This window comes from Psammomys obesus, unplaced genomic scaffold (assembly GCF_907164565.1).
Source record: "Psammomys obesus unplaced genomic scaffold, mPsaObe1.curated_primary_1811, whole genome shotgun sequence".
In the NCBI taxonomy this organism is placed as follows: Eukaryota; Metazoa; Chordata; class Mammalia; order Rodentia; family Muridae; genus Psammomys; species Psammomys obesus.
The window spans coordinates 10,595,584-10,612,553 of NW_026596073.1; the positions used below are offsets into that span (position 1 = coordinate 10,595,584).

The 16,970-nt window shown below is 40.0% G+C and overlaps 1 protein-coding gene across 6 annotated transcripts in view; it reads left to right on the top strand.

The window, feature by feature from the left end:
* Ptprr (protein tyrosine phosphatase receptor type R) overlaps positions 1-16,970 on the top strand; it is a 263,312-nt gene that overhangs the window by 222,721 nt on the left and 23,621 nt on the right. For all 6 annotated transcript variants that reach the window (XM_055626072.1, XM_055626074.1, XM_055626076.1 and 3 more), the window contains 3 exons: positions 3,261-3,345; positions 11,675-11,754; positions 12,222-12,359. In XM_055626072.1, the coding sequence (XP_055482047.1) occupies positions 3,261-3,345; positions 11,675-11,754; positions 12,222-12,359 (303 nt within the window). The remainder of the gene's footprint in view (positions 1-3,260; positions 3,346-11,674; positions 11,755-12,221; positions 12,360-16,970) is intronic.

A 16,970-nucleotide genomic window follows, 5' to 3' on the forward strand; every position in this document is an offset into this window, starting at 1 on the left:
TACTTTAGAAAAGCCACCCCCTTGGCAGCAGGGAAGGCACTGGGAAGGGAACAGATTGGGGACTCTAGAGGCAACTCCATGGAAACCAGAAATCAGGAGGTATCAACATAACATGCTCTCAGAGAAACTGAGAGAGTTTGTAACAATGAACAAAATGTTGGTTTCATTAAATGAGGTAACAAAGAGCAATGGAGAAGTTAGGAGCAGTACTTAGGGTTTTTGTTTTTGGTGTTTTGTTTTTGGTGGTGTTGTGGTGGTGGTGGTTTGTTTCATTTTTTGTTTTTTTGTTTTTTTTTTTTTAATTTGGACAACAGAATTCAAGAAAAGACCAAGTGTGAGCTAAAAATGATAGTGAGTGCCGTATGAGGTTCAGTTTTAGAAAATCAATATTGCATCGGGTAATTTAATACGTGGTAAGATACCACACACAGAATAAACAGGAGTGTACTTTCTAGGTATTACCTGAAGGGAATACTCACTTATTGGATGACACTGTATCATAAAGGGGTTACACAGCTTAAGCTGTGTATAATAAATAGAAAGCTCTATGGTCAGTTCTGATATTTAGTACCAGACTAGCAGAGAAAGATCAGTAATGTGCTAGACTCCCGATTAGCGACACCAACTATTATCAGCCCTCTGAAGTAAAATACCATTGTGGAGTTTTTAAAATGAGAAGCCAAGCCATAGTGGTTTTGTTCGTTTTTATTTTGTTTGTTTGTTGGCAGGGGGTGGTTTGATTTGGTTTTGTTGGTTTTCTGAGACAACGTTCTCTGTGTAGTCTTGGCTATCCTGGACTCACTTTGTAGACTAGGCTGGTCTTGTACTCACAGTGATACACCTACCTCTGCCTCCCAGAGTTCTGGGATCATAGGTGTGCACCACCACACTCGGCTGTGTGTGAAGCAAATGAAGCCTAGAAATCAAAGTGCCAGTTAATGGTCACACTGTCTAGCAAAGGCATCTAGTGTCTGTTCTGGGGCCATAAATAGATCTTTGCGTTAAGATTAATTTTATAAAACAATGTTTGTTTCTCTGTTTCTCTCTTAACACAGCTATCACACAAATAATTGAGACTTTATTATATTTGTTTAATAATAAGCTTCACAACACAATACCTGAACAGTTATTTCTCTATTCTAAACTCGCTAAGCTAATTTGGCTTCCTTACAGCATACATCCCAGAGATACTTGTGCTTTGTAGCTTCCATGCTCCAGTCCCTCTCTCTGATGTCTCCTGGCCCTTTACCTGTGGCTGAATCCCCTACTTTGTCTTTTAACTCCTTCTCCCCTGACTGGCAGTAAATTCAGCTCTATTTTCTCCCCTGCTCAGCAACTGACTATAAGCTGCTTTATTTACATATCGGGGCCAATTGAAGAGCAGAGTTTACACAACATTCAGACACGAGATTCTCAGAACAAGGATTGCAACCAGATTTGGGGGAATACAGAAATCAGTATTAACCTTATGCCTATTATCTTTGCTGATAAAATAAGCCTCTAACATGGTCTACTTCCATGAAAGGAAAGATGAGGCCAACAAGGAGGATACAGGGAGAACAACAATGTGGGACCCTGATTGTCAATGTGTACCAGAGAACTGGGTGAAATGAAAGAGAACAGGGAATAAAATTGTTGCCTTCTATGGCTTTGTCAAAGCAACCTGACTTTTTTGAATGATTAAAAATAAACACGTGGGTTGGGAGTGCTTGTCTAGCATACATAAAGCCCTGAGCTTAAACTCCAGAGCCATACAAATCTGGAGTGGTGGTGCATGCCCCTCAAAGTACAGGGAGGTGGATTGAAAGTTCAGGATCACCCTTAACTACATAATGAGTCTGAGGTGACTCAGCGCTACTTCAGATCTTGCCTCCAACAATAGCAACAAAGAAAAAAATCTTGAATATTCAACACTTTTATTTTGATATCCTGGAACTAAAAAAATTAAAATGTTTCGGTAGAGTCGAGACCATCTTAAATGTCTAAAATAACAAAAATAAACACAGTGGCCCCTTTTTAAAGGAAAAAGTTGTTTTTCTCTGTAACCAAGTTTTCAATTCATGATGTAGTCTGGCTTTTCTTGAGTTTTCAGATTGGCAGAATATGGGGACACCTTGAAGTTCTGGATGAGTTTCCTCAACTTCAGTGTTTAGTTATTTTTTCCAAAGAAAACTTGGACAAAGGAAAAGTGGTAAAAACGGGAGGTAGGGAGTATGGTCCAAGTACATTATATGTGTGCATGAAAATGGGGTAAATGTGTTATTTTGTAAGGTTAATCAGTGCTAATGAAAAAGAGGGAAATGTTTTATGAGACTGAAGGAGTTCATGGTCCTTAATCACCAAATAACATAACAGTTGTTTTTATGTGATTTCACCATGATTTGTTTAATCTATTTAAGAACTTTAAGAAATACTGTATTTTTATAAGAAAATCTTAAAATACTTGCCTATGTCCTTTTGAAAATTCTTCCTCATCCCTTGAACCTGGTCATATAAGGATGCATGTAGTTTTAGGTCTCACGGGTGGAAAAAGAGCCACTTCTGTCCTAACTCTTCCTTCTGTGATCATGTGAACCATGTGATTTCTTTTTAAGAATAGTTCAGCACATAGATCAGTAACAAAATCCTTCCATACTTACCACTTTAGGAGGAAGTTTTAATGATTCTAAAAGAATCACAATTGATATTAAAGGAATGAATGTTTTTCTGATCTAATAAAAAGTTATTGAAGAAATAAAAAAATAAAGTTAAATAAAGCCAGGTGATGGTACATGCACTCGCAAAGCAGAGGAAATTGTGTTTCTGTGAGTTCAAGGACAGTCTGGTCTACAGAGCAAGTTCCAGGATAGCTAGAGCTACACTGAAAAAATTGTCTCAAAAAACAAATTAATTAATTAATAATTAATATAATTTATTTTTTAAAAGTTTTTGAACAAAGTTAAAAAACAAATACATTGTGGGTCCCCCCCCCCCCAAGGTATGTCACAGCAGGATGCTTACGACCTAAGCAGAGTGCTCTGTCTCTGTAGTAACAACAAATAAAATAATCTTTCCAATCATACAGGGATGTTTCTTAGATGTTAGCAAACAGCCTGTGTTTTACCTGTTTATGAAAGGAAAGATGTTGGGCAGGCAGCAGGGTAAGTCTGTTGTTTTATAGATGGCTTTGAAGTCCAGGAGATCATAGAGCCAATACCCACTGTGAAGTTGATCTTTATGTCAGCATTAAATACACAACTTGATATCATTTATTTTTGCAGGAAATTCCAATGAACTTTGTGGATCCCAAAGAAATTGATATTCCACGTCATGGAACTAAAAATCGTTATAAGACCATTTTGCCAAGTAAGTTTCGTGAGTCAATAATTTGCACTGTAAAATGGTCGTCCATTCACCAATACCTCACCCTTTCCAACCCTCACAAAACTGTAATAGACACCAAACTTAGAGTTGAAATGTGTGTGTCAAGAATAGTCATCACCAAGGTTATCTGGAGTTGAGTAACTTTATCTCACATTACTTTCATCACAGTGACTAGCTCACAACTCCAGAAAAATCCATGGCTCTAAAATACTACTCCATTACACATTAGTATTAACTGATTTTCATCACTACTGTTAAATAATTCCATACATGAAGGAAAAAGTAAAAGAAGATGCATCTGTTCTTGGACTATATATAAAAACTAATTCAAAATGTATCATATACTTGCATGTAGATAGGAGCTAAAGCAAAAAAAGAGAAGCACAAATTCTCAGAAGCTTGAGGCAGCTGATGGTTTATTAGATGACCCCAAAAGAAAAAGCCACCAAAAGACAAGCGGAATGAGCTTCATTGAAATACAAAATTTTAGTTTCAAATGTCATCATAAAAAGGGAAAGATAACCCACAGAATTGGACAGTAGTTATAGAACAAGCATTTGATAGGAGACTTATATAGAGAAAATAAAGTATTCTAACAGCCCAATATTAAAGACAACAAAGCAATTTTTTAGGATTTAATAAGATATAGTTATACAATTTCTCCCTTCCCTTTCCTCTCCACAATCATTCCCATGTATCTGCCTTACTTTTTGCATCTCTCTCTCTTTATTGTGTGTGCATACATATTATATATAATGTATATGCATATATATATATATATATATACACACATTCCTAAATATATAAATATGTCCTGCTCAGTCCATATAATGTTAGGACAACACCAATAGACATGGTAACATGGAAAGGGAAAATCTTTTGAAGTTCTAACTTTAGGCAAAGAGTTACAGGCAACTAAGGAATGCTGAGAGCAGGAAAAATAGTCTTTCCCAGGGAAGAGCTCACAAATTGGTTATCCATTACCAATGATCAGCCCTGATCATACAAACAAACAAAGCAGTTTTAAAATAGGGAAAGTTCTTCAATAGAAACTCCTCCTTGAAGGCAGACAGCTGACCAACAAGCATAAAAAATGATCAACATTATTATCCATTAGAGACTTCAAAACCAAAGAGAGACATCACTTCATATCAACCATAAGTATGATAAAAATAGACACAATGAAATGTTTTTAATTAATTCATTTTTTATTAATTACAATTTATTCATTTTGTATCCCAGCTGTAGCCCCCTCCCTCATCCCCTCCCAATCCCACCCTTCCTGCCTCTTCTTCAACTATGCCCCTCCCTTAGTCCACTGAGAGAGGAGGTCCTTCGCCCCTTCCATCTGACCCTAGCCTATCAGGTCTCATCAGGACTGGCTGCACTGTCTTCCTCTGTGGCCTAGTAAGACTGCTCCCCCCTCAAGGGTAGGTGATCAAAGAGCCAGACACTGAGTTCATGTCAGAGACAGTCCCTGTTCCCCTTACTAGGGTACCCACTTGAACACTGAGCTGCCATGGGCTACATCTGTGCAGGAGGCCTAGGTTATCTCCATGCATGGTCCCTGGTTGAAGTATCAGTCTGAGAGAAAACCTCTGTGCCCAGATTTTTTTTGTTCTGTTGCTCTCCTCGTGGAGTTCCTGTTCCCTCCAGGTCTTTCATCTCCTCTCTCTTTCATAAGATTCCCTGCACTCTGCACAAAGTTTGGTTATGAGTCTCAGCATCTACTTCAGTACCCTGCTGGGTAGAGTCTTTCAGAGGCCCTCTGTGGTAGGCTTCTGTTTGTAGGATTCCCTGTTTTCTCCCTCCTCCGATGTCCATCCTGTTTGCCTTTATCAGTGAGGATTGATCATCTTACTCTTGGACCCCCTTCTTGCTTAGCTACTTTAGGTGTACAGATTTTAATATGTTTATCTTATATTATATTTCTAATATCCACTTATTAGTGAGTATATACCATGTGTGTCTTTCTGCGTAATAAAATGTTGACAAGAATATAGAAAAATTGAAACCTTTTAAGTGTTGCTAGCAAGGATTTCAGAGTAGCTGCTTAATTTGCAGTTCCTGAATAGTTAAGCATTGGTGGGACCTGGGGCTAGAGCTCATAGTAGAGGATTTGCCTGATGCCACAAGACCTTCACCTTGATTCCCTTCGCCACAGAAAAAAAGTTTATGTGTACACACCCACAACACACATACACACACACACGTTTGTGGGTATACAGATAAGCAACAGCCAACTGAATTGTTGCTCTTTTTTTAAGGATGATGTCTAGGCCAAAACAGAACAGGATAAGTAGCAGATTAAGGTGCAAAGGTCAAGCTTGGATCAAATTGCAGAATAAACAAACATTAGCAGTACACTGCTGTACTATGAATCCTAGAAGCCACAGGGAGAGCATAACATGCCTCAGAATGGAGTAATGACACGCAATGGACATGTATAGTAATGCCTCATATATGTTTACTTATTCATCAATGTAAAGCAACATACACACAAAACTACAGAGCCCTGTTTAGCCTGGCCTGTGCTTCCTACTTAAAACAGTGATGTTCAGTAAGAATTCTCAGTAGCCTTTTCCATATGTATTAGATTTATAAGACATGCTTTATACAAGGTAGATACGCAAGCAAATGAACCACTCACTAAACCAACAACTTCTGTAGCTAAAGCAAGATAGTAAAGTTAGGTTTTATTTCCCACTCTTACAAAAATCTTAGTGTGTACAGGCTACTTAATCTTTTTGTGCTAAATCCTTTGTACTAAATCTTTTCTTTATCCACCCCCCCAAAAAAAAAATCAGGGACAATAACTCTACCCTGCATCTATTGAAGGCATTGAATATGCAAACTCTTAGCAGAGTCCTAACTGATAGATTAATAACCAATATTAGATTCTACCTTCTTCCTCTTCCTAAATGATGTTGGGTCTGTCATTAACTTATCTAGAATAAATTCTAGAAGATAGGTAAACATTGTATGTGTAGAAGAGTCCTCTTTCAAAAGTAGACTATAAAGATCCCCATTTCTCTTCCTATGTTCTTATGGTCCTTACACATGCGCTTCATGTCATCACTATCCTGCTGGGCCGAGATCAGATCTCCACAGCAGCTTGCTGTTTCTGATATAAATGCCAATATGTGACAATTGAGCACTTGCAGTACCACTAATGCAACAAGGACCATACTGAACATTTTATCTGTATCTGGTTAGTCAAATTTAAGTAGCCTCAGGTGGCTGGTACCTGTCATGTTGGACAATGAGGTCCCAGAGTACTCTCTCTTTTGCAATGAAGTCAAAGATGGGCCATGAGCACCTTGACTATGTAGCCAGCCCTGCCTCCAGCTTCCACCTATCTTGAATTCACCTATGAAAACCCACCCCTTAGCTTTGTTCAAGATACATGGGAATATATGCTTCCCCATTTTGCCATTTTTTCCCTTGAGCCTCAGATGTATTTCTGCCTAGAAGGAAAATCTTAAGTGTATAGTCATCTTTGATGAAGTATGTTCTTATGTCAGTTAAAATACTGATCAAGTTTTGTTTTGTCTGGCAAACAGAAAAGTAAAGATAGCAGTGGTATTTTAGTGAGACAAGGGTGAGAAATTTTCATAAATACAGAGTTGGTGCAAGAAATTTTTGCTTATGTCCAATAATGCTGAGGAAAAAAAAAAGAAAAGGACAGGAAGGAAGGACAGAGATACAAAAGGAGGACATAAAAACAAGGAAGATTTTAGTGTGTTTATCCTATATTATATGACTAATCCACTTAAAAGTGAGTATATACTATGCATGTCTTTCTGCTTCTGGGTTACCTTACTCAGGATGAGCTTTTCTAGTTCCCACCGTTTGCCTGCAAATTTCATGACTTCCTTGTTTTTAACTGCTGAGTAGTATTCCATTGTGTAAACGTACCACAATTTCTGTATCCATTCCTCCATTGAAGGATATCTGGGTTGTTTCCAGATTCTGACTATTACGAATAAAGCTGCTACAAACATGGCTGAGCAAATGTCCTTGTTGTACAGTTGAGCATATTTTTGATATATGCCTAGGAGTGGTATAGCTGAATATTGAGGAAGCACTATTTCCAATTTTCTGAGAAAGCGCCATATTGATTTCCAAAGTGGTTGTACAAGTTTACATTCCCACCAGCAATGGAGGAGGGTTCCCCTTTCTCCACATCCTCTCCAGTATGTGTTGTCACTTCAGTTTTTGATCTTAGCCATTCTGATGGGCATAAGGTAAAATCTCAGGGTGGTTTTGATTTGCATTTCCATGATGACTAAGGATGCTAAGCATTTCTTTAAGTGTTTCTCTGCCATTCTGTATTCCTCTACTGAGAATTGTCTTTTTAGCTATGTACTTCACTAAGCCTCACTCAGAAATCAAATGGGATAGACATCAAAAGAGTAAGAAAACAGGGAACAGCAAAGGAGCCTACCACAGAGGGCCTCTGAAAGACTCTATCCAGCAGGGTAGCAAAGCAGATGCTGAGACTCATAGCCAAACTTTGGGCAGAGTGCAGAGAATCTTATGAAAGAAGGGAAAGATGAAAAGACCTGGAGGAAACAGGAGCTCCACAAGGAGAGCAACATATCCAAAAAATCTGGGCCCAGGGGTCTTTTTTGAGACAGATATTCCAACCAAGGACCATGCATGGAGATAACCTAGAACCCCTGCATAGATGTAGCCCATGGCAGCTCAGTGTCTGAGTGGATTCCCTAGTAAGGGGAACAGGGATTGTCTCTGACATGAACTCAGTGTCTGGCTCATTGATCATCTGCCCCTGAGGGCAGGGCAGCCTTACCAGGCCACAGAGGAGGATAGTGTAGCCAGTCCTGATGAGACCTGATAAGCTAGGGCCAGAGGGAAGGGGAGGAGGAGAACAAGAAGGAAGGGTGGGATTGGGAGGGGATGAAGGAGGGTGCTACAGCTGGGATACAAAGTAAATAAGTTGTAACAATCAAAAAATAAGAAAAAAAAAAAAAGAAACAGAAAGAAGGCTAGGAAGGAACAGGAAAGAAAAAAGATTACACTGGAAAACTCCTTTTCCCAGCATAATCATATGTTATACCTCACTTTAAAAATAACAAGTACTTGAACCTCTAAGTGAAAATTACTATAAATTACTAATTTTTCCATAAATATCATTTAGCTTGATGGAGAACCATTTCTGAGAAGTTTACAAAATAAATCCCCTTTAACTCATAGGATCCATAGACGCAAAGCTTAAGGAAAGTGTAGAGGGTGGGGTGGGGGGAGCTTTTCAAGCTGGAGTAGCTTGAGGCATCTGTGCAAATATCAAGCAACCAGCAGACATTAAGACAAGCACATTCTTTCTTGTCTCGGTTGCTAAGAAAAAAAAATCTAAAAAAAAAAAATCAAAAGCAGCATTTGAACTATTCACCGCAGAAATTAATTCTAGAATTAGACTCTTCATGAACAACACATCAAGCGGAAATTATAAAGGCCACAGACGTGAACCAAACATGGTCCCTGCCCTCTGGGGTCTCACCACAACCCATTGAGGGCAGGCAGAAATGTAAGCACTTAGAACACAAAGTAACAAACACTGAAATAAAAGTCAGGGAAACCAGGGTAAAAAGTGGATGCTTCATTTTCCCCAGAAAAGCTGGGACTTGTGAAAGGTGTGTTTGCAGCACTGAGCCCTGAGACATGAGGAACTCCTGTATAAAAGAGGAGTGTGTGCAAATGCCTCGAATCTGCAAGACAGTGTCTTTGATGCTGGAGCCACATCAGATGGAGTAGACAGGGATGTAGCTGGCAATGAGGCCGTGGGCAAAGACAGTGAAAGACTGCTGTAGTCCACCAAGTGGAGCTCGGAAGCCACCCTTCAGCTCTGCACTATCTAGAAGAGCCGCTGCTAGCCACTGACAGCAAAGTAACTCCCAATGTAAAACATGAAATTAAGATTCTAAGTCCTCAGCTCCCACCAGCCACTTGTCAAGGATTCGGCGTCCGCGTGTGGCTGATGACGTCACATGATTGGGGGCTACACATGAAAACTAAAGACATTTTTTTTTTCAAATATAGACATTAGAGCGGGTATTTAAGGCTGGACAGAAGAGGAACACTCAGTACAAAGCAATTTGGGGCTGTCCAGGCTGACACAATCACAGCGGGTATCTAAGTAGCCAAGCCATAGATCCTTGGAGTTTAGATATTCCTCTAAACTGAAAGAAATAGTTCTTAAATTGCTAATTTTTTTTGTCTTTATATAACTTGGTTCTTATTGGACATGAGGACCTTGACTTAACCCTTTATTTTCTAAGTATTCACAAATTCCAGACATGTGAAAAACAGTTACATAGAACAGATTTCATTCACACACACATGAAACTTAGAAATACATACACATACATATACAGACAACTGTGCTATCAGTGGCTGACATGAGTTGGAAATGTGTTTGCCTCACACAGAGGCATCTTTAAGTTGATCTAGCAGCTTTGCCATGTTGTGCATCCAGACCTTTGTCTCACGTTAAGGCCTTGCTTGTCTTCTCACATTCCAAGACACTGCTCACCCCAACAGGGACCCACGCAGTGGAAAAAAGGAATACAAAGCAGCAGAAGGGGATCACCGCCTCTCCTTTGATTCCCATGACCACAACGTCATACACATCACTTTCATTTACAAATAACAGCCTGGTCATGTGGCCCCAACTAACCCCAAGAGATGGGAAGAGGGGGAGTTACACACTGTGTATCTTACCAGACCCCAGCGTGAACACAGAATCTTGTCACTAAAGAAAGAAGGGGAAACAATTAGCCCTTACACACAACCGGTGTGTAAGCCTGCCTGTCTGGCAGGGGCACAACTATACACGGGTTCGTGTGCTTCAGCAGATGACTGATGCCAGATGGTGGTGCGTTACACGCTAGGCAAGAAGCTCAAGGGCACTGCAAGAAGGCCGGCAGTTAGGCCCCTCCCCCACGCTACCACTCATGGAACCTGGTCACAAGTGCTGTTTACACCTCGGTGGCTCCTCTTCCTGTTTCCTTATTTTGTGTTCTGCAAAATACACAGACATACGTTAAAATGCAGCTACTAAGAGTTCAGAAACAGAAAGAGAGAGGGGGGAGTAAAAGGCAGTCGCGCAGAAAGTCCCTCGACAGTGTGGACAGCATGATGCGTGTTGCATACAGCATGAATGCAAAGTTGGGTGGAAATGCCTTCTGCAAGTAAAGGCCAGCTTGCCCCTACCCAACCGCTGTGGGCACTATAGAGGCATGCCATGATTCCAGAAGGACTAGGGGCAATGGCATGGTTTGAAACAGTTAGAGCCATTTGGCTCTCCACGGGATCTGTCCTGTGAAGGCTCTAGCTGAGAGCGCTGTCACCGGACACATTCCCAGGGCCTACTGTGCTCTGGTTTTCTTCAGAACCATTTGCCCATCATGACCCTTCAGAGAAATTCCCTCCTCCCAAACAAGGTCCATGTTGCTGAGCCCCATTTCTTCATCCTCTGTCAGGTTACACCTGACTCCTCAACCAATCCATCTTCGCAGTCATTCTGCTCTTCTTTATGTCATCCAAAAAGGCACAGAAGTTTTGTAGTGTTTTGGGTGAAACTGTAAGGCCTTCCCACTATGAACAAGATTCTGTTTCGGTTTGGAATATGCTGTTAGAGGTGGCAGCCGCAACCTAAGGGAGCTTTTCTTAGACACACAGGCTAAATCGCGTCAGGCCTCCGAAGCACCGGGAGGAGTGTGACATCCAATAGTGATCAGGGATGTTGTTTGTTGTTTTATGGCTAGACGGAGAACTCGCTAACTCGAGATGTGCTTTTCAACCTCCTTTTGCCCTTGTTTGCCTTATCCTCGCACCCATGCTAATATCACATGTCTCAGTCCCAGTAAGTCAATTAACACTGCTGGTGAAGCCAGGACAGAACTATGTCCTGAAGGGCCAGATCAGGGGATAATAGTGAAATACAAAGAAATGGGAGAGAGCGGCCCAATTATTTCCTGAAGAAATAGGAGAAAAGCAGATTTGCAAATTCCAAATCTAAAGAAAGAGAGAGGGGTCCAAATGAGAGAAGGGTCAAGAATCAGAACTCCTTAAAACATGTCGTGACCTACATCAGAATCAGGGGTTGATGGGTGGACCAAGTCTCACAGATAGATCAAGAGATGGACACACACGTGCACGGAAGACAAACACTGGCACTTGTCTAATAGCCCTGAACTTACACACTTCACTTTGCTGCTTGTAGCTGCTCTAGGGGATTTTTTTTTTAAACTAGATCTACTCAGTGTGTTTTCTCTGGCTTCCTCCTTAGATCCTCTCAGCAGAGTGTGTTTAAGATCAAAAAATATAAGCGACCCATTGAGTACTTACATTAATGCTAATTATATTCGGGTAAGTAACTGTACCTCTCTCTCTAGCTGGCACGTTGACTTACTATTTTGAGTTGTTGGTTTTATCCTTTTTCCCCTAATGGATCCCCCCCAGCTTTGTTTCTTTCTTCCGTTCTCAGAATGAAGTTTGCTTTAACTTGGTCACCAGTGTTTCATGTCTGTAGTGCTCATGTTATAGTCACATCAATACTGGCCATGGGTGTCTCACAGTGAGTTCTCCCTGGCGGTGAGTCCCTGAGCACAGGCCCCATGTGGATGCTCTCAAGCGACTGGACTTTACAACCCTTTCTACCTAATGGAGAGCTGGGTTTTCTGGCAAGTGCTACGCGTATGCCTAGTGGTGCTGGGATCAGGGAAGCTGCTTCTGAACTTGCACATCTCCATTATTCTGAAGATCACCCCCCCCCCAGAACGTCCATAGCAATCCACGAACATATAACGATATGTTTGTCTCTTTGCTCCATCTAGGGCTACAGTGGTAAGGAGAAAGCTTTTATCGCCACACAGGGCCCCATGATCAACACTGTGAATGACTTCTGGCAGATGGTTTGGCAAGAAGATAGCCCCGTGATTGTTATGATCACAAAACTCAAAGAGAAAAATGAGGTATGATGTTTATCCCATTTATATATGTTTCTTGTGCCATAGGAGAGATTCGGAGTAAATGAGATGACTGTGTACTTACAAAATATTTACGTAAGAAGAAACGAAGATATCAAATGACGAGGTTATTTTATACCTACAGCAGATGATAACTGGTATTGCTCTAAGAGTGACAAGCTTCCTTTAGGCAAGTTAACATGTGTGGCATACATGTGCCTCATTTGTTCACCTACTTCCCAGTAAGAACATGAGTTAACCTGAAGAACCTTCCACTATAACCCAGTTACCCTGGGTAAGCTATGAAATAGAATGCACAGAAGAACTTTTAAAAACTAAATGTAGTTCAAAACTTCAAAAATTTAATAAAAGCCGTAAAACCAGAGAAGTACCGATGGCTTATGTTTCAGTGACCTACAAGATTTAGAGACAAACCTGGGCTTGCAGGAGCCACGAGTTAAAATGTGAGCATCTCTAAAGGATGTGAAAAGAGTGAAATAAGATAAACCACACAATTAAATGCAACTACTAAATTAAGACTATAAGAGGGAATTAATTTGTCTAAATGTGGCTTTCTTACTTAATTTAAAACCCTCCATTGATTATTCAAACTTGGGAAAGCTCAGATCTTAAAACCAAAAAACACCAGGTAGAACAATTAACATAGGCAGCAAAACCAGGTTGGCAGCATTGTGTGCTTTATAAAACCAAAAACTTTAGATAGATAGATAATAGATAGATAGATAGATAGATAGATAGATAGATAGATAGATAGATATAGATGTATATAAACATCCATTATAGATATACAAATGCCCATTCTAGGTACATTCAGACACCTCATAGAACTTCCAGAAACTAAGAAGAATCAGCACAATTAGCACTTTTGTGAGCACAAGTCAAGATTATGAGACATACAAGTAAATAAAACAAAGAAATAGAAAGAAAAAAATCAGAAGGAAAAAACAGTGGTGTAAATACATTCACAGGAAGTTAAAATAATAGAAATTACAAGTGGAAGCATTAAAAAAATAAGTTGGCATGTAAAACACAAAGCAAATTTTTGAGAATGTATCATGTTAGTACACGCACAAATACACACACACACACACACACACACACACACGGAAGATTTGCAAGCCAAAAGACACAGAAATAAATAGACATAAGACGCTAAAAATCTTACTAGGCAGGTTTATAAGTTAAGACACAGGTGAATAAATAATTGGTGAATTAGAAGGCAGAACTAGAGAAATTACCTGAGACCTGATAAAACATGATGGTTGGTGAGACATGGAGGGAAATGCTTAATGTCACAGATATGTTTAATTGGTACCTTAGAAGAAGAAAACAATGTGAGAGAATAATAATATTTGAATAAAAGCTTATGAGTAACAGCTCATGGAAGACACAGCCTCATACTTGGAAAGATTCAAGAACTCTTAGGCTGAGTGAGAACAAAATATTAACAGTGAAATCTGTGGAACTGGAAGACACCAATGAGATGATGTTCACAGACAGGGAAATGGCACAACTTCCCAATAGCATAGAAGAGACAGATGGGACAGGCAGGCAGGCACAGGACAAATGGACAAACAGATAATGATGGAGGATGGATGGATGGATGAACAGAGACAGATGATGGATGCATGGACAAATAGACAGACAGGTCAGTACTCCAGCAAACACTGACAACTCCAAGGCCAGCAAATGGAGCAGACTAGTTTTAAAGGTAGGAAATATTTAACACAAACACTGACAAGAACACGGTACCAACAACTTTTGCCAGAAGAAATGTAAGACTCCTGGACACACAAGATACCATGGGGGGGGGGGGGATGGTAACAAACACTCGCTGGATAAGCCCATAGCTGCGTTTGTCCTCCAGAACCCACAGTACAGGAAGAGAACTGATCCCCAAAGGTTCTCCTCTAACCTCCACGTGCGCACAAATAATTTTTTTGTTCATTTGGTTGGTTGGTTAGGTTTTGGTTTTTGGTTTTTCGAGACAGGGTTTCTCTGTGTAGCGCTGGCTGTCCTGGACTCTCTTTGTAGACCAGGCTGGCCTCAAACTCACAGAAATCTACCTGCCTCTGCCTCCTGAATACTGGGATTATAGGCATGCGCCACCACACCTGGTTCAAATAAAATATTTTTAAAAGACCCCAAAGTAATTAAAAATAGTAAGCAAACAACATAAATCAGGGAGATAAAAGTAAAATACTGGACAGTCATGAGACTACAAGGCATAATAGTAAAAATAACAAATTTCTAAACACACTTTCATGTTTATTGGTATCTTAGAACACATTTGTAACCTTATACGTACTACTTCTTCTATTAAAAATGAAATCAGCTGGGCACGGGGCTCACACCTGTAATTTTAGTATTAAGAATGCTGATACAAGAAGATCACCATGAGTTGAAGGCTGCCCTGGGCTGCAGAGTGAAATCCTGCCTTAAAAATCACACAGATGAGGGGACTGGGGAGATCGCTCAGTGGCTAAAGCATTCACTAACCTTTCAGAAGGCAAGAGTTTGGCCCCCAGCACCCACAACTGGAGAGCTCGCAACTGCCTGTTATCCCAACTCCAGGGAATCTGGGCCTCGGGCACATACGTGTGCATGGACATAAATAAAAATAAATATTTAAAATACCAAACATAGAAAGGCAATTTATGTATGCAAGTATTTGTAAGTATGAGTATGTTTTTGAAATACATATCTTTTCAAGAGAAAACAATGCGTACTATAAATTGGGCACAGCCATTAAGGATTAATGCTGGGGAAAGCATGTGCTAAAGCATGTCTCATGAAAATTACCTAACTTCGTAGTGGCTCTAAGTTAAATTATTATTTGTGTTCATTTGAGCATTTCAACCCTCAACTCCAGTGATTTATTTATTGTTTGTTCACTGGAGGAAAAGAATCAGAAATGAGGCTGGGCAGTGGTAGCCCATCCATGTAATCCCAGCACTAGGGAGGTAGAGGCAGGTAGATCTCTGAGTTCGAGGCCAGCCTGGTCTATAGAGGGAGTTCCAGAATAGCCAGGGCCACACAGGAAAATCCTGTCTCAGGGCAGTGGGGGGAGTGTTTCACACATGTGCTGTTATTTGTTCTTTGTAATATTATTTTATTCATTGAATATTTCATATATTTGTATAACATATACTAATCATATGTAACCAACCACCACCTTCCTTCAAGCCCCATCGGACTTGCCTAATTGAGTCCTTTCATGGCAGGAAGGCAGGAACTAAGGGTGTTAGTCAGAGAGCATTCCTTAAGTTACTTAACACATTTCAGAGAAACCTGCTGTGAGCGACTGGGACTATGTCAAAGCCCCAGTGAGTGGATACGCTTCTTTGCTATCTTTCTAGCAGAACTGCTCAGGGTCAGACCTGAGCTTAAAGTGCAGCAGGGTCCCTCCCCTGAGGATGCTCAGGCGCTCTCTCCACCCTGCACCTTTTCAAGCTTAATTCGTTCTTACCGTTCTCAGACTTCACTGCGCCCGCCGGAAAGCTGCGTGGATCCCGTGAAAGCGAAGACACCTTTTAAAAAAATAATTCCCACACTGAATTGTTGTTGAGGATTTTGTTTTTCTCTTTGGCTGTGAATCCCGACTGGGAGGCATACTTTGTTGGTTTGTTTTGTTTTTTACCATTTGGCCTCTTATCCTTCTTTAACACGAAGATAAAAAAGGATACGAAAGCCAGACACCTTATATAATTTGCTGTGTAATCTGCCACTTGTTTATTTCCTATAGGCAGTCATAATCCAGAACAGTGAAACACATGTTTTTAACCATTCCTTCACCATTAAATTAAAATAAAAATCCTTCGTGCCCAGGCTCCCCAAAGTTGCACATGTAAATGATATAGGAAACTCTATTGTTCTGCAGATCAAAATGATACTGAGGAGTGTGCTTTAAAGAAATACACTGTGGGTTCTCAGCACCAGGAAGATGCTGGTTACTGAACACAAGCCAACTCTCGATTGTGCTTAGTGTCATTGTTTAAAATAGACACAAATCACTTCCTCCAAAGAATACGGAGGTGGACATATCTTTAGAAGTTCCCACGCTTTATGTTTATGAACTGTTTACTTTCTAATAAGTAAAAAAAAAAGAATAATCACCATATTTCTTTTAATAATCCCATTGTCAGTTACAAAATAAGAATAAACAAAAAAAATTAAAACTAGAGCTAAAAAATGAGTTCTTATAATAAAAGAGACCTAGTTGCAGGCAATTTTGAGTTCTTTCATTATTTAAATGAATCTGAACAGGAAGAGAATTACATATCAAATGAAACAAAATTGAAAACAGTGTTCATGTTCTTTTAACATGATTATTGTATTACTAGAGAAAACAACTGTCGTCATAGGATCAAAACAGGCAGGTGGCAGAGACTGTGGCTATAGCTAAGTGTTGGAATATTTCCTTAGACTTTGTAGGCTCTGGGGATCCAGGACCTAGAGATTAAAAGAAAAAATAAAAGAAGGAAGAAAGGAAGAAAAGAAAGGGAAAGGAAAGGAGGGTGAAAGGGGAGAGATGAAGAGGGGAAAGAAAGAAAGAAAGAAAGAAAGAAAGAAAGAAAGAAAGAAAGAAAGAAAGAA